Source organism: Perissodus microlepis, chromosome 7 (assembly GCF_051167445.1).
Source record: "Perissodus microlepis isolate ML-2025 ecotype Zambia chromosome 7, ASM5116744v1, whole genome shotgun sequence".
NCBI lineage: Eukaryota > Metazoa > Chordata > Actinopteri > Cichliformes > Cichlidae > Perissodus > Perissodus microlepis.
The window spans coordinates 50,203,565-50,222,541 of NC_140467.1; the positions used below are offsets into that span (position 1 = coordinate 50,203,565).

The window sequence follows — 18,977 nt, forward strand, 5'->3', positions numbered from 1 at the left end:
GATTTCATTGAGTGAAATAAGTATTTGATACCCCATAAACTGGCTGTCTGCCCATGTGTAACACATATGACAATCAGTCAACCAATCAATCAGTTATAGATACTCGTGTGTATAGTGTGTGTATAAAGCACGCTATTCCAACCTCTCCACCACTATGGGCAAGACCGAAGATCTGTCTGAGACAAGACTGTAGACCTGCACAAGGCTGTAATGGGCTACAGAACAATCAGCATGAAGCTTGGTGAGAAAATGATAGCTATTTGTGTGATTATTCAGAAATGGAAGACATACAAAATGACAATGAATCGCCTTTGGTGTGGAGCTCCATGCAAGATCTTGCTTCGTGCGATGAAGATCATCATGAGAAAGGTGGGGGATCAGCCCAAAATTACAAGGGAGGAGTTTGTTAATGATCTGAATTGCTGGTACCACAATCACAGAGAACACCATTGGTAACTCAGTAAGGACTGAATGGATGTAATGGATTGAAATCCTGCAGTGCTCATATGGTCCCTGTACATGAAGACAGGTGTACAGGCCCATCTTAAGTTTGCCAATGAACATTAAATGATTCAGTGAAGGATTGTGAGGAAACGCTGTGGTCACTCGACCCGCCATGTTTAGAGGAAGAGAAATGCTGAGTATAATCTAAAGAACACCCTCCCCACAGTCAAGCATGGAGGTAGAAGCATCATGCTTTTGGGTTGTTTTTCTAATAAGGATACAGGATGACTTCACCCCTCAGCCAGAACACTGAAGCTGGATCACGGATATGTCTTCCAGCACAACGGTGACCCAAAACATGTCATAAAATCAACAAAGGATCGGCTAAAGAAGAAGCACATTGATGTTATCAGTTTAGTTTCCAGGAGATTCTAGTTTATTCTGCCAGAATAGGCAGGCCTTCATGGCAGCTGCGTTTTTAATAGTTTCTCTGCTTTTACTTTTGTATTGTGTAAGCGTTGGGAAGCATTTAAGTAACAAAGTGTTGCAGTGTAACAGTAAGTCAAAAGCACACTACATTATTGTGACATCAGGTTACTGACTTGGCCTTTTAACAATATTCCATTTTTTTTCTTTCTTTGACTTAAAAAAGAAGGTTCTTTCACACTATGTTTTGGGATAGCACCTAAATGTACAGTATGCTTTGCATCACGAACCTACCTTTCTGTTTAAAAAGAAAGACACCAAACTTTGACCAGTATTTAAATTACACCTTATTATTCTATTATCTAGAGTATGTGAATGTGTTTACAGCCTAAAGTGAAGTGTGTGAATTTACATACAACTTGCCATCGGGTATATTTGCTTACTCATTTCTAACTGACGTGCTTGGCTGCTGAAGTTAGTGCTGAACAAGAACAACAGGTTTTACTGTGTATCTTTGACAGCCCACATGACAGGGTAATCTAAAAAAACCATAACATAACTAGCTCTTTGCATGCTTATTCGTCCATTAATTACTTTTAATCACAAGAACCCCAAACTGAAAGAATAATATGCAGATTGGAGCATTTATTTAACTCACAAATGACAAAAATATAGGCAGACACTTTGGGTAAAACAGAATTAGCTGATTACAGTCTAAGCGCTTCAAATAGCTAGCATGTATTTGCATTGTCATTTGGTCATTTTAACTCATCACTGATGGTGCCTTTCAACATCTACTAACCACAGTGTTATTCAGCTGTGTGAGGCCAATACAAATGTTTTTTTGTTTCTCATGTCATATAAAGTATTTTATGGCACATCATTTTGTTATCTATATGTGAATCGACAAATAACAGTATAATCCCTGCTTAAAATAAATTGGTGTATAGTATTCAGAATACCATTTTACTACAATTAGAATAGACAAATAAATCTACCAAACACCACATGGACTTGATCAATACACCATGTAGTTGAATATCTACCACTTGTAACCACTTGTATAATGGCATACCAATAATTAGAGGTATGCCATTATACAACATAGCATACCACTTTATCTATCCATGAAGCCAGATAGGACACAACAATTAGTTAAACTGCAGTTGTCGTAAAGACATAAACACCATGGATGGCCTCTAATTTTCTGCTTCTAAATTCACATAAAACTGAGGTTATTGTACTCGGCCCTAAAAATTGTAGAAATATGGTATTTAACCGGATACTTACTCTGGATGGCATTACTGTGGCCTCCAGTAACACTGTGAAGAACCTTGGCGTCATTTTTGACCAGGATATGTTCTTTAGTGGACATATTAAACAAATATGTGGTACTGCTTTTTTGTATTACCGTTATATCTTTGAAATTATGAATATCCCGTCTCAGGATGACGCTGAAAAGCTAGTTCATGCATTTATTACTTCTAGGCTGGACTATTGTAATTCATTATTATCAGGATATTCGAAAAACTCCATGAAAAGCCTTCAGTTGATCCAAAATCAAGAGTACTGGCAGGGACTAGAAAGAGAAAGAATATTTTGCCTATATTGGCTTCCCTTCATTGGCCCCCTGTTAAATCCAGAATCAAATTCAAAATCCTGCTCCACATATAAAGTCTTGAATAATCAGGCCCCATCTTATCTGAATGACCTCATAGTGCTGTATCACCTCATTGGGGCACTTTGCTCTCAGACTGCAGGCTTACTTGTGGTTCCTAGAGAATTTAAAAGTAGAATTGGAGGCAGAGCCTTCAGCTTTCAGGGCTCTCTTCTGTGGAACCAGCTTCCAATTTTGTATTTGGGAGACAGACATCCTCTCTACTTTTTAAAATGTTAGGGCAGGATCAGGTGAGCCTGAATCCTCCCATAGTTACACTGCAATAGCTGCTGGGGGATTCCCATGATGCACTGAGGATTTCTTCTTCAGTCACCTTTTCCACTTACCATGTCTTTATACACCTCTCTGCACTGAATCATTAGTTATTATTAATCTTTCACAGCAAGAGGTTTCTGTGTTGGAATCCACTGGAGTACCAGGAGTTCTCTCCAGGTCCTCCAGTTTCCACCCATGCTAGCATATGTGTCCAGGGTGTACCCACCTTTCACTCTATGGCATCTGGGACAGGCTCCACCTTGAAGCTTCATATAAAGTAGTATTACCTAATGGTGATTTGTTAGCATATGTATTATCAACTTATAGAAAGTACAGTAAAGGGATATCACGTTAGCTTGGACCTCTGACCTCTTCTTCAAGGTCATATAAGGTCAAATTTTCATAAAAGTGTTGAGAATGAGCTGCTTAGTTAGGAATATACTGTAATAAAAAGTTATTCAGTTATCCATTATCTACTCCTATATAATGTTTGTATAATAAAGAAAACATATGTCATGCTACATTTACCTGATTTTTACTGCACTACAAACTTCTTACAAGTGAGCAAAGAAACAATACAAAAACCTGTTTGTCTGCTAGTCTGCTGTTGACAATAATTAATTATTTGACAATAATAATTATTGGCAAATATATTAAATTGTCATTATTTGGCAACAATTATGCTGCCAAATAAAGTAGCATCCTGCACATAACAGGGCTACTTGCATTACTTTGCCCACTAGGTGTCTCTCTTGCCATACACAAAGTCCATGTTAGAGCGCAAAGACGTTTCTCTTCAACACTTTTCATAGTGTACTTCCCTGGTGAACAGTATGCTGCGTTATCCTCAGCATAAACCGATTGTTCGGTTTTCATCAACAGTCGATGGGAAAGGGAACTGGGTGTGAGTTCTCAACAGCTCTGTGGCCACCACACTGCACATCAAAAACAAACAAACCAAACAGCAACATCACAGCCTCGAGGATCCTCTGAAGAGTTTAGTCACAGCCAAATGCACCGTGAACGAGCACCGCAGATGTGACTCACACAAGATGCTCACGGATAAAATTGGACTTCCCGTTCCCAGCTCTCCCCTCTTTTACTAAAAACCACAGAGACCTTTGTAATCCTATAGGACCTGACACTGGCTCAATGTGACTCAGTCAGACTTTGTGGCATTTCCTATATGTTATTGTTTCAGAATGCCTTGGAGTGGCTGTTTAAAGTCTTGAGTCCACAAAGCACAACACCGGAACAATACCTTTAATTTTCTCTTGGCTCTTCTGTCACAATGCTGGGTGGATCCTGTTTGGTCTTAACCATTACGTGGACTGCTGCGATCTACCATCAGCTCCTGCACACTGTATCAGCATTTTACTAAAGCATTTGCATTTCAAACCAAGTTAAGCACCGCTCCTATGCACGCAGCCTGCTTAGTAGTTACTTTGTAGAAAGATTTAGAGACATGTGTGTGTGTGTGTATGTATATATATATATATATATATATATATATATAAATAAATCTTTCAGATACGTTAATCATATGACTCCTCTAATGCATACTTTATTAAGAGTCTGAACGGTCAGAAAGTCCTTTAAAAAAAGAAAAAAGAAAACTTTAACTGAACTCATCTTTAGGGATTACTTGGTAATTATCTTACACAGTGGGATGGTATGGTACATGTTCTCTTTCCTTCCGTCGGTTTCGTGCGCGAGGTTACGGTCCTCCCAGTTCCCACTGTGGACACACCCACTTGTTTCAGTGAGAGAGAAGTGGGAGCGCAGGAGAATGAGGAGGACACATAGGATTCAGTCACACAGCAGCAGCAGCTTTAGAGGAGCTCATCCAAACATCTCCGCTCATCCTTCACATCACAGCTACCATCTATTGATACCCGGCTGTCCAGAGGTCCATAGAAGCCTCGGTAAACTACCTGTAACTCACAATCGGCGTGGATCTCGACTTAGTATTCCGTGACCTTTCGGATATAAATCCCACGGAGTTGCACTCCCCGAGCGTAAGGCTTGCATCGTGGCTCTTGTAGAAGTGGCATGTTCGAGGGAAACTCCGGGCACAATTGAACTCCTGCTTTCACCCAAAGAGGTAAAACAAAACAAAGCATAATAATAATACATGATAATAATATTGATTATAATAATGATGATAATAATAATGCTAAACCACCTCACTGCATCATGTTAAAGCGTGTGGCTCGATTGTTAGATAGTAACTACGAATGCATCCCCTTTCTGCTCTCACGATGACGGAAAGCTCCATTAGGAAGCGCAACAATGTTTACATTCGCTGATCACGTTCAGGTTCATTTTATTGATTTATTGATTTATCGATAGCTGATCTCCACTCGGTCGTCTGCGTTCATGTCCTCAGCTGTTTCCTTGCACATCCGTGCATGCTGGGGATGTTTTGCTTGTTTAAAATGCGACGTCAGGTGTGACGCGCTCTTCTCGACGTTACAAAGCCATGATTTTAATTTATTTAATTAGGTTTTTTTGTTTGTTTGTTTGTTTGTTTTTTCAATTGTACGGCGTTTGTTTGTGCATTTAGACTTGAGATCGTACATTTCGATTCCGACCAACACTAAAGAAGCAGGCGACCACATCTATAGCTCATTGCTCTTTCCTCTTGTTTTGCATCTTGCTTCAATTACCGCCCCCACTCACCGAGTGGCAGATGTACAGAACGAGGTCCACATAAGCTCCGGTGTTTACTTTTGAAGTGACTCCCCTCCCATCCCTCTTCCTGAGTCCATGGTTGACTGTGAACACCTGGCAATGATTTTTAAACAGGCTGTAGTCAGCCAGGCTCTGGCTCGAGTCCAGTGGCTGCATGTGCATGTCCTTTAACTGTGTGCTTTCTGAGTGAGGCGTGTAGTGTGGGCTTTCTGGGCTGTGTGCTCAGTGTGTGGATCTGATTTCTGTGAGGGGTGGGATGAGGAAGACATCTCTCTCTCTCTCTCAGCCACCCAGCCAACCACACATTTTGGCACTGCTGGCATTTCTTCCTGTCTGGACCCTTTGGTGTACTGACTGTGGTATTATAATAGAGGGTAATCAGGGAAGTCCTCCAGAGCAGCGTGGAAACCTCAATGCTGATAAGCTGTGACAAATTATTATTTTAGTCTAGTTGTTTGTATTAACTTGTGCAACAGAGATATTTGCTTTATTATACCACAAGCTGTCACATATTTTAATGGTCATCGAAGGGTTTGTGTTTGAAATTAGGCTGCTTTATCTGCACATTTGCGGTAAATTGGGCACCACCTTTGCAACTGTGAGTCTTTCTCTCCACTGTCCTTAAAAATAAACTATAAAAATGACTGCTTTGTAAAAGAAATAGAAATATTAATGGCACAGCAGAACTTCTCAGTACTCACAGCAATGTCTTTTGTTCTTTCTGACCAACAGTACAAAACCTTCAGGAATTTTCTCACCAATGTGGTTTGAATGGAGGCAGGGTGGGGACTTAAACTACTTGAGGTTGAACCTCTTTGTAGGTTATGTTAATAAGGTTTCATTAACCTAAAAATCTTTGCTACTTTGCTTTGTCATAAATCTATGAATAAGTAGGAGGAAGAATGTTGCGCAAAGAAAAAAGAGTCAGAAACATCAGATAATCAGATAAATTATGGTATGAAAAACTTGAGTCACCAAAGAGGGAAGTGCATGTTCCCCAACATGTTATGTAAATGTTATCATTTGCTTATTATTATTATTATTTTTACTTTGAAATTGATTATATTTTCCTATATTCTCATGGGAAATGCACAAAATCCACCTTGTGCAGATTACGTCTACATATGTGAAGATGTGTCCAGGAGTTTGTTCTCATTTAGAGCAGGAGTAAGACAGCCTGCATTAGTTCATAGCCGAAAAGGGTTTGTCAGTTTAATCCTAGCTTTGAAATAGTTTTCTTTTTGCATTCCGCTTGTAACTTCCATGTAATTTACAGTTTCCAGACAGCTGTCAGGAATTTTTACAGACTTGTCACACTCGTGATGTTTGAATGCGCCCTGTGCCTGTGTCCTGTGGATGATGAGATTAAAGTAATGAAAGGTAAAGCAAATTGAAACAGTGATACGAGTTATTTAATTTCCTCTGTAATCAGTGCTTAAGATCAAAACAAGAGAAACGTGCTTATGTTTCAGAGGTTAGTCTAAGTTTAAGCTTATAATCAGGAAGCAAATCCAACACTTTTAAGCGTAAGTGCAGTCTTCAATTATTCTTTCTCGTTGCATTGTCTAAGATTTGTATAAAAAAATTTTTTTTGTTTTATTTATTTCTATTTTGAATCTAGCCGTGCTTGTATATGTCACAGACGGGTTTCGGGACCAGCTGCTTGAGCTGGTAATCCAGGCTTTACCCTTTAATATGCAAATAGTTGAGGCATGTGGTTTACTGATCTTTTCATTGTTCACCTTTCCCGCACTCCCCAGTATGCGGGCGTGAGTGAGCACTTTCGTTTGACAACAGGGAAAATGAAGATTGTGCAAACAGATCACCTTTGGTAATTGTGCCGGCCAGCAGTGCTGTTTGGAGGTATGAGTGCGTTGCAGTGAGATTAAAATGGAAAAGCTGTGTTGTGCTTTGCTATTTTATTGCCACTAAATGATTTGTTTGGCAAAAGAACAGAGACGGTTAGCAGCTCAGCTAAGTGTCTATCATTTACTGGTAGACTATAATTAGCTTGTAATCATTTTGCTACCCAGTATGAAGCTAAATTATTGGACTAACTGAAGTGTTTATCTGCCAGCTCCAGTGCCTGAGAGTACCAATGGTTCTATTTATTAATATGCCAATGATTAACAAGTGTGAAACCTCTTCATTTTAGCGCCTGACTTATAAGGATCACATATTTAAATCGAGTCACTTACAGCCTCCAGTTAGAAACCCTGAGCTGCAATGTGTCCGTGTGTGTGTGTAGCATGTGACGTGTGCAAGGAGATTAGGTGAGGATGTTCTCATTACAGATGAGCCAGAGGCCAGGAGTTGACAGGTTGCCAGTTTTGTCACTGCAGGAATGCAGTAAATCCTGTTCAACCGGTGGCGGTTGGTTTTGGGTTTCAATAACTTGTGATAAATAAGATTCTTCCTCTTTATACAAAGACGTGGAAAGGCTGTGCACAGGCATCGCTGTCCTTTGAGCTGTGCGCTGACATCCCTGTGCGAACATGTTCAAAGGGACAAAGCCCAGAATCATTAAGATTCATCCTCTGAGCACCCTGAATGCCAAAAAAAATAAAATCAAAATTCATAGCTGTTCATTCAGTATGCATTGAGATATTAAGCCCAAGGTATGAGTGCCACTGCTCACCAGAAATCCCCACTGGACTTGCATTCATACCTGCAGGGATTGGGCTTGATTTCCTATTCATGAGACTGCATTCTGAGGATTTTGGAACAGATGATGCAACTTAGGGAAAATGGAAGCTGTCCTTAGCTCTCTGTAGCTTTCTGTTTTTTGAAGAGGAGTCATTTATGACAGCAAGGAACTTTTGAACTCTTTCACTCTTGAAGTGAAAATCCTATCATTCGAACATCAAATGCTCACCACCTGTAGGTTTGTAAAACATTTGCTTGCTGACAGAGCTTGACCCCTTTCAGCTACAATAGATTTCACTTTAGGAGAGCCTTTGAAATGCAGAAAAGTGTAAATATTATATATATATATGTATATGTATATATATACATATACATGTATATGTATATATATACATATACATATACATACATATATATGTATATGTATATGTATATGTATATGTATATGTATATATATGTATATATGTATAATATATATATATATATATATATTTATATATATATATATATATATTTAAATATATGACTTCCTTTAAGCGTTGAACCTCCATAGAAATTCAGTTTTTCTTAAACGTCTACATCTGTTTTATACCTAGCATATAAATGGAGGTCTATTTCTTCTTCTGAAGCATTTTATTGATGTTTTTTTTTCTTATTGAGCCATCAGAACTTTTAAATCATTATAATTCACAGCAGCTGTCAGGTTGTGGAGCTATTTGCAGTCAAGAATGAAATTACAAAACCATTAGAAACAAGCCCAGTCCTGTTTTTGTACTAAAACCTACCCTTACTACTAAGATTAACCAGCCTTCTATCAAATTCTATCAAGACCGATAGACTTAGGGGCAGGCTGACAACTTAAAATGTCTGTCAGCTGTGGATTTACTGGGTCAGACAGAGACTTGGTCTCTCTGTAAATAGAGAAGGCACTTGACATGTCTAGAAATTGGTTGGAATAAAAGCGAGCTGTGAGCGAGCACAGGGCGAAGACAGTGAAGATGGGAGCTGTGATTTTCTGGGAGGAGAGTGTGCATTTCTCAGAGGCTTAAAAGAGCCCCACTGTCTCTTTCTTTTTCCCTTTTCATGAAGAATCCTCTGCAAAGGGAAACTTCATTGTTAATCGTGGCATCTCTGAAAGAGGAGGATTAGCATTGCTCAGAGCTGCAAGGCCTTGCAGTCTCTGCAAGAACACAATTGTTATCTACTCGACCTTCAGAACCCTCAGATTTATGCTGTTTTGTAATTTGTAATCACTTGATCTCTTTCTGAATATCTTGATCTCTTGGGAAGGATTGAGATTCCTCCTCCAAAAATACATTTTAAGTTGTTTTTTTTAATCTCATTGTGGATATCAGTGCCCAACAATGTAATATATCAGCATCAACATCACCACATAGTGCATCCACTGTATTCACTTCACTAAACCTACATTTTTATGACTAATTGTACAGGACAAACAGTTTGTTTGCGCTGTAAAGCTCCTGATTAATAGCTACTACATGCCCCATTTTTCAACATAAATTGCATCTAGCTTTAAGTTTTAGTGGATGTGTTTAAAAGGTTAAGATACACCATATTACAGACTATTTGAAGACGGAAGATACACGTTGTGGGAAATGTTGAATTGGTGAATAATAATTATGTGTAGTGGGCTTCAAATGTGCAGTGCATTGATGAGAGATTTTTCTTTATCTCTTTCATTTTAGGATTCAATGAAAATGTCCGTGTGCGTCCATGAGAACCGAAAATCGCGAGCCAGCACCGGCTCCATGAACATCTACCTTTTTCACAAGTCCTCCTATGCCGACAGCGTCCTTATGCACCTCAACTCGCTGCGGCAGCAAAGGCTTTTCACCGACGTCTTGCTCCATGCTGGCAGCCGCTCCTTTCCCTGCCACCGCGCAGTGCTGGCTGCCTGCAGTCGCTACTTTGAGGCCATGTTCAGCGGTGGCCTGAGGGAGAGTCAGGCCAGTGAGGTTGACTTCCGTGATTCGATCCACCCGGAGGTTTTGGAGCTCCTGCTGGATTACGCTTATTCATCACGGGTGGTCATCAATGAGGAGAATGCAGAGTCGTTGTTGGAGGCTGGGGACATGTTGGAGTTTCAGGACATCCGGGATGCCTGCGCAGAATTCTTAGAGAGAAACCTTCACCCATCCAACTGCCTTGGCATGCTTCTGTTGTCAGACGCCCATCAGTGCACCAAGCTGTCAGAGCTCTCCTGGGGCATGTGCCTCAGCAACTTTCCTGCTATTTGCAAGACGGAGGACTTCCTCCAACTGCCCAAAGATATGGTGGTGCAGCTTTTATCGCATGAGGAGCTAGAGACAGAAGACGAGAGACTGGTTTATGAAGCTGCTCTTAACTGGATCAACTACGACTTGGAAAGGAGGCACTGCCATCTCCCGGAGCTCCTGAGAACGGTTCGTCTTGCGCTATTGCCTGCCATCTTTTTAATGGAGAACGTCTCTACTGAAGAGCTAATTAACTCCCAGGCCAAGAGCAAGGAGCTGGTGGATGAAGCTATTCGCTGTAAGCTGAAAATCCTGCAGAACGATGGCGTTGTTAACAGCCCATGTGCTCGACCAAGAAAAACCAGCCATGCCCTGTTTCTTCTGGGTGGCCAGACTTTCATGTGTGACAAGTTGTACCTCGTGGACCAGAAAGCCAAAGAGATCATCCCAAAGGCTGACATCCCCAGTCCACGGAAGGAGTTTAGTGCCTGTGCAATTGGATGTAAGGTGTACATCACTGGTGGTAGAGGCTCAGAAAATGGCGTGTCCAAAGATGTTTGGGTCTATGACACTGTCCACGAGGAATGGTCAAAGGCGGCACCCATGCTGATTGCCAGGTTCGGCCACGGGTCTGCAGAGCTGAAACACTGTCTCTACGTCGTAGGTGGTCACACCGCAGCGACAGGCTGCCTTCCAGCTTCTCCATCAGTGTCTCTCAAACAGGTGGAGCAGTTTGACCCTGTGGCAAACAAGTGGACAATGGTAGCTCCTCTGAGAGAGGGTGTGAGCAACGCAGCAGTAGTTAGCGTCAAACTCAAACTCTTTGCTTTCGGAGGAACCAGCGTCACCCACGACAAGCTGCCCAAGGTGCAGTGCTACGATCCGCAGGAGAACCGATGGACCGTGCCTGCATCCTGCCCTCAGCCATGGCGCTACACAGCCGCCGCTGTCCTGGGAAACCAGATCTTCGTCATGGGCGGAGACACAGAGTTCTCAGCATGCTCGGCATACAAGTTCAGCAGCGAGAGCTACCAGTGGACAAAAGTGGGTGATGTGACTGCCAAGAGGATGAGCTGCCAGGCTGTGGCATCAGGGAACAAACTCTATGTGGTGGGTGGGTACTTTGGCACACAGAGGTGTAAAACTCTGGACTGCTATGACCCCACACTGGATGCGTGGAACAGCATAACTACAGTGCCATACTCACTCATTCCTACTGCTTTCGTCAGCACCTGGAAACATCTACCTGATTGAGTTCAGAACCCTCTACATGCACCCTTTCCATTAGGTAAGATCGTGCTCCTGACACCTTTGATTTTACGCGCCTTGTGGAGTACTGGTGTTATGCGATATATGAGAACAGTTGTATGAAGCAGTTTTTTTTTGTTTCAGTAGGAGCTGTAAAAAAATCCAATAAATTGCCTCAAGTAACTGGAAATGTAACTAGAAATACGAAGAAAAAACCCCCCACCTCAGCAGTACACTTCCCTTCTGTTTGAGACTAGCACCTCGAGGCAATGTTAGCCACTGCTATAACACACCTGACTCTTTGACAGCTCTGTCAGCATTCGTGTTTGATCTAGGGCAGTCCAAGGGTTGGGTTTTCCCAAGGGAAATCATACAATTTGATAATTTTTTAAGAACCCTCCATCACAAATCTGACAGTGCTACACTACAGCGATTCTTTGAAGCACTCTTTGAAGGGTTTGACAGTTTTTGGTAATATAAACACTCAGTATTGAATTGCATTATTAATGTTTTACTCCCGTATAGATGTATGTCTATGTGAATTGCATTTAGAGTTTGAAGTATCATGATTTTAAAGTTAAAAAGAATCCAGGCCTGTAACATGATGCAATTTTTCACTCTGTTAGGCTTTTAGATTTTCACAATAAGAGTTACACTGGCAAGATAAGTGGAGTGGAGGGCAGACCAGTGGGGGATTGATAGGGCTTGTGTGCTTTAGTTAAGTGAGTTATGCGGCTGCGGGGATGGGCCGAAGGACAGAGAGGGTAATTGAAAGAGAATAGGATACTTTTATTGCTCCTGTGGGGGAAATCTCTCTAAGAGAGAAAAAGGGGTCTGCCAATTAGACAAGCTCCACACCAGCAGGCTGCAACACCCCAGCGCGGATAATCCACTCTCAGTTGCCTTCCTTTGATGAGGTTATGGTCTTTACACTGGGTGAGAGGGAGGTGGCCGGCGACTCACGCAGTGTCGGAAACCATTCATCATCAGCTACAAGATGAGGCGACTGCGAGAAGTGGCAGCGAGGGACATGAAGAGGCGTTGTAAAGCTAGACGGCGTGAGACCTACCCCTCAGTCCACTCAAACACACACTATCCTTCATAGTAGTGGCCTCGCTCTGAAAATTTACGGTCTCTTCCGGTTCCGTCTGTGCCTTCCTGGTCTTATTTTTAACTACGGTCTCCAGCTCTGATGGTAAATAGGCTGGACGTATGTGGAGCATGGGTAGTGAGCTGGCAAACCTGATCTTTCTGCGCACTGCAGGCTGGAGGGTCATGATCACATCACATCAGACAATCACTGCAACCTACTCCGATGCCCACGCACACATAGCCTTGCAGACAGTCTTTCATTTTTCTCTATTTTTTTCTGAAATGGCTAGCAGGTATGAATGCAAAGTACTGACATACACAGACGATGTCCCACTTGATAATCCCAGGAAACTGCTCGGAGTGGCATCACTGCTATAAGGCTGTGATGTTCCTCTTCTTTACTGGATAAAATATTTTGCATTGTTTCTTTTTTTTTGTGACTTGTCTCTGAAAGAGAGACTGAAGGCCTGAACTATCTGTAAGCCAGCGCAATAAAATGCTCAGTGAAGTGAATAATCCTGCCACTAATTTAATAGAGAATTTGTTTTTTTTCTGTGTCTGCCTGTCATGGCAACTGACAGTCTACTCAATGAACGCGGTGAAAAGATGAAATGTGGAGGAATGGAAAAGAAGGCTGACTGTTTAGGAATAAAAGGAGAATGAAGGATGTTAGACCTCACAGGAGGAGATTGTAGCTGTGAGGGGAAAAAACTAAGTTTGCAGTCTTTTTCTCCCAGGGGAAAATTACTAACTCCTCTTTGAGTTCTCCTTTTTTATTGTCTCAGAAAGCTGTTAGCAGGGAAAAATGGTTGAAGAATTACCACCAAAATGCCTAATGTGAGGCATAACAGAATCATTTTAGACCTCAGTCTTTGTATGGGTGAAGCGAATATAATGGTTGGTGGGTTGTTAGCATCAGATGAAGCCACGCTAGCTTTTTCTCAATTTTCCACAGTTAGCTGCTAAGCTAAACTAAGATAAACTAAGCTAAGCTAATAATCCCATCTTTTAGAACATGTCAGAGTAATCAGGCTTCAACTATTGACATAAAAGTAAACAAATGGAGATCACACAGTATCCACTGCTTTAAATACTCTAGCAAATCTGTGTTAATCTCTGGACTAAAACAAAACTCAGGACTCCAGTTTTCAGACTACTAATAATTTTGAACAGAAATCCAGTACTAGTAGGTTTCTGGATCTGAAGGTACACAACAGCACTACCCATACGGGGAGAGTGTAACAGAGACATATACTCATATGCACTTCACTCACCTCTTTTCACTCTCTATGTGTTTATGTACTACTTTGCATTTAATCGTGAGTTATTATTATTAGTTTCTTCCTGTTAAAAAGGGAGTTTTTCCTTCCCACTGTTGCCAAGTGCTTGCTCAGAGGGTTGTCTGACTGTTGTGGTTTTCTCTGTATTATTGTAGTGTCTTTACCTCTAGGTACCATCTTCCGCAAATTTGATCTTCAGTTTCACTGTTTTGCTGATGACACCCAGTTATATCTCTCTTGCAAACCTGATTCCTCCTTCCCACCTTCTTCCCTTACAGAATGTCTATCCGAGTTAAAATCCTGGTTTACCTCTAATTTTTTAAAGCTCAATGAGGATAAAACTGAGATCCTCCTTATTGGCACCAAATCCAACCTTTTGAAGGCAAACCATTTCTCACTCACCATCGATAACTCCACAGTTTTCCCTTCTCCTCAGGTTAAGAGCCTTGGTGTCATCCTAGACAGTTCACTTTCCTATAAATCTCACATCAATAATCTCACCCGTTCTGCCTACTTCCATCTACGTAACATTAACAGATTGCTTCCTTCTCTTTCCACCCAGTCTACGTCCATTCTTGTACATAGTCTTGTTACCTCCCGTATTGACTACTGCAATTCTCTTCTGCATGGTCTCCCCCAAAAATCCCTTCATAAGCTTCAACTGGTTCAGAACTCTGCTGCTCGCATTATCACCAGAACCCCCTCCTACCAGCACATCACCCCTGTTCTCCAGGAACTTCACTGGCTCCCTGTGAAATTCCGGATAATTTTCAAACTTCTTCTGCTCACCTTCAAGGCCATTCATAACCTCGCTCCTTCTTACCTTTCTGACCTGTTAACCACCACTTGTTCTGCCCGTTCACTTCGTTCTTCTTCTTCTATCCAGCTTACTGTACCTTCCTTCCGCCTCACCACCATGGGAAGCAGAGCTTTCAGCTGCTCTGCTCCCAGGCTGTGGAACTCTCTGCCCCCTGAAATAAGAAATATTGGTTCTCTCCCCCAGTTTAAATCCCAACTCAAAACTCATCTGTTCAAATCTGCATATTCACTGTGAATCCACTGTTTGTTCATTTTATCTTGTGCTTTTATTTTATTGTTCTTATTCTGCCATTGTTTTACTAAGTGTTTTATCCTATTGTAAAGTGTCCTTGGGTGACTTGAAAGGCGCTCATAAATAAAATTTATTATTATTATTATTATTACCTTACAGTATATAGCACCTCGAGGCGACTATTGTTGTGGTTTGGCACTATGTATAAACAAAATGGAATTTAATTAAACTGAATATACTGCTAACAGAAAGCAACTTGTAACCAACATGTGAGGCACGCTCACCCAAATGACACCAAACACTACACTTCTCTCACTGTGGTTCCCAGCAATACATTCACTGAGTTTGAATTAGATTCACTGATTCTGCAGTAAAATACAACCTGTGGACTGTTCATACTCCTAAATTGTTGTTTAGATCATGTGCATCACTCATGTCTGTCGTGATTATTAAGTGAATTAAACACAATCCAATACTGCTCATGTAAACACAAATACACGTCTCCAAAAAGCTGACTCAACAGCAGGGATACAGTCCACTAGACAGGAGTTTGGTTTTATTTTGTGCACCCTGACTCTTTAGATAGGAAAAAAAATCTTTTATTCCTAATCCATCTTCTGTACTGTTTTGAATAATTAAAAAGTCACCTTTAAACTGTTTAGCACTGTTTGCTTTCAGGCATTTTCACCTTATTAGCCTGCCTAATGAGTCTTTCTTTTCTCTCTCCCTTAGATTTCCCTGTTTTGCATCATCTACTGGTCTCCCAACTGTGAAGAAGCACACATTCTTTTTCTCCAAAAGAGACACTGAGCAGTGATGTACAGACGCCCGCATTCATTTTGATGTTGCAAAGAGGCAAAAAAAGAAAGAAGAAAAAAAATCAGAGGCATGGACAGATGGACGCTTTCACTAGAACGATGCCATCTCTCGTTTTGTGAGATGGAAGCTGAGGCATACAGTAAAAAGAAGTTCACGCAAACAAACCAAACAAACTGCTGCTTGGCACAAACTCCCACTCTGCGTGGGGCATTTTACACTTGTGCTTTCATGCTGCCACTGGCGTGCTGAAAACATATCACACTACCTGCATTTCTTTCCCCCCGTTCAGTCATGAAATGCTTGTGAAGACTTTATTGTTGTTTTTAAATATTAAGAGAAAAAGAAGAAAAAATGTATAGCATGACAGATGCCCTGTTTAGATTGCTGGAAGTGGAACACGATGATAGGTTAAAGTTTGACTGAACATAGATGATTTATAAAAGGCAGAATGAAGGAGCAAACACCCCCTCAGTCCTCTAATAAGCTCTTCTGTTTGTATCTTCGTTTGCGTCGTTTCAAGCTTGTGTGTCTAACAGCTGTGACACAGAAACAAACCAGGCAGTGCCCTGTCACTGCCTGGTTTGTGAGGTTTTGATGGCCAACACCAGCTGAGTTGGAAGAGGTTGGAGGGGTAGATCTGTGCATGGCCAAGGAGTGGGATGGGGTGAAGGTGCCTTGAGGTCATGACCTTATATGTTTGCATGTGACGCTCGCTGAACCAACCCACTGTACACAGGGCTGGGCGGATTTCGGCAGGCTCGGAAGGAACGCCGTAACACTTCATGCTGTAAAAGACTGGCTTTGCTTCTGACAAAAGCAGCGGCTCGCTCGCCTGAGTCGTAGCTGAACCCTTTTTTGAGCATGTTCGTGGTGATTCGCTAAGAAAACAAACAAAAGATAACAAAAAAACTGGCATGGACTCTCGTCACCTTAAACGCAAACTGAGAAGTTATCAGTTTCTTCTTAAACTTGCTGCAATGTAGTCTTAATTTATATGGCAATGAATACTCTTGTTATGTTAAGATGTTTTAATCATATTTATTTTCTTCTCTGCCTGTGTTCATTATGTGAATGTATGTTTGGGTTATGTTGTGCATGGCCGGTTGTTGTGTTTTAATTTCATCGCAGTTGGGGCGGGCGGCTGTATTTTGGACAGTCCAGTTTTTTGCGTGAGGTACTTGGTTCTTTTAAGAGAAACCTCTCCCAGGGTTTCATGGATGCAAGAGGAAGAATGACTCACACTACGGATGATGTAAAGCAGTCATTAGCAAGACTATAGAGTCCCTTACACTATAGAAGACTGAACGGCTTTGAAAGAAATGTTGTTTTAATTCTCTTTAAGCTCTAATCTGGGTCCAAACTTGCCTTAAATCAGCCTAAATAGGAGACCAAATGAAGTGGGTTAGATGAACCATAAAACAGAAAAAGCTGGGAGATCGGTGCAGTATATGACCCAGTACCAACATGGGAGAGTAACCCTGACATGGCTAAGATTGTGACAGCTGGAGGACTGTCACATGTGCTAACTTGGCTTCTCATGAGTCTTTGTAATCATTAGGTTAAGAATTCCAGTAAGCTGTGCATTGTTAAGGGCAGACACCACAGTGCTTTTCACCATAGTGTCATTCATACACATTAAAAAAAAGAAAAAAAAAAGAGGTATCCGAAGACCAAAACATGTGTCATTAAACACTTTCATATGAAACACTTGGCAACATTAATCAGTGTTTTTCGTCTGTGTGTCTGTCTGTGTGACCTGAACATTGGCGTTTTACATTTGAATATTAATGGTATCATTGAATTTCAATGTAAGAGGTAATGTTTTGGTGGAATATGTATGTAATTTTTTTTAAACTTCCATGTGCAGTCAAATTAAATCAACAGGGGATTAACAGCCCAGTAAATTCTGCTTCAGCGCCCCAAGCCACCCAAAAGTTCCCTTTTATTGGCAATTTCAGGACAAACCATTGTGGCTCCATAAGTTTGACCTCATCCAACCACGGAACACGGAGCCTCCGGCCCCGCCAATCAGACGGGAGTACTTCTTTCCCTGTAGAAGTTTCCCTGGCAACAAGAGAGTAATGAATGCCCCTTCAATTTGCACCTAATTGCTGAGTGGCATTTCCCATTTCAGCTCTTTGCCCTCCTTTATCCTCTTGTTTTATCTGGAAATCCAGCCGGCTCAGAATCGGGTGCAGTATCTTGCTTTCATGTGTTGATGTAAATTAAGCCACTGTCGGTGTGCATCGGTTCCTTTCGTCATGTAAGAGTTTTAATTTCTATTTTTATGGCATTATTTTGTACATGTGATTTTTTTCACAATGTGAAATTCATGGCTAAATAAACATAAGAGTTTTTTCCTCTTGACTGTAAAGTGTTGTGTCTTTCTTCTCAGTGCCAAAAACCATTTGTCCATTGGCTTGTTTTAACGCGGTGGTGGTGGTGTGTATTTTAAAGGGCGCAAGGCAGCTTCAGCACAGCATAGGAGACTTTCTGCACTGCTGCATGTTTCACATATTTCGGCAGCTTTGGGGTGAACGCAGCAGCCAGAGCGTCCTGAGGTATTTAAGGCAGTATATCATGCGTACGGCTTTTGTTCTGTGGAGGAGGGACTGAAATCATCTTATCTGTGCCCCTGGCTTCTGAGCTTCCTGCACAAGAACAGCCAGATACTTTCCCTTTCTCTGTCAAGTCACCTTGGCAACAGCAACCTTTTTTTTTCCTGCCAACTGTGGGGGCTGGAAGACATCATGAAATCTTAAAAAGCACCTCCCCAGCCCTGACTCCCCCTCTCACTTTTTACACCCCCTCCCCCTCCTCTATCTTCCAATGAAATGCATTGCAAAGCAGCACGCTAGTAGTGAAGTCCTTGCTGCTTTAGGACGTCCCCAGGTTTTAACAAGTAACAAGTTTTAACATCCCATCAGCCCGCGACCGCAGAGCGCACCGCCACCGGCTGAGTTCCTCCAGCTCCAGCTCTGCTGACTCTGTTTACATTCTTCGCCCTGACACAACTCCTGACCGGTGACATGTGGTTGAGAAACACCAGTTCTACTGGATCCCCGACCCTCATGCAAGCAAAAACACGCTGGAGGGGAGGGGGAAGGGAT

The 18,977-nt window shown here is 41.6% G+C and overlaps 1 protein-coding gene across 1 annotated transcript; it reads left to right on the forward strand.

Annotated features, from left to right (window-relative positions):
• The first annotated feature begins 4,552 nt into the window (after window positions 1-4,552).
• Window positions 4,553-18,234, forward strand: enc1 (ectodermal-neural cortex 1). Its single transcript, XM_084935692.1, has 3 exons — window positions 4,553-4,907; window positions 9,850-11,665; window positions 15,781-18,234. The coding sequence occupies exon 2, from the start codon at window positions 9,856-9,858 to the stop codon at window positions 11,629-11,631; it is 1,776 nt and encodes a 591-aa protein (XP_084791818.1). The 5' UTR covers window positions 4,553-4,907; window positions 9,850-9,855; the 3' UTR covers window positions 11,632-11,665; window positions 15,781-18,234.
• Window positions 18,235-18,977: the final 743 nt, after the last annotated feature.

Coding starts and splice junctions, on each gene's coding strand:
- enc1 (XM_084935692.1), top strand. CDS start 9,856: ATGAAAATGTCCGTGTGCGTCCATGAGAACCGAAAATCGCGAGCCAGC.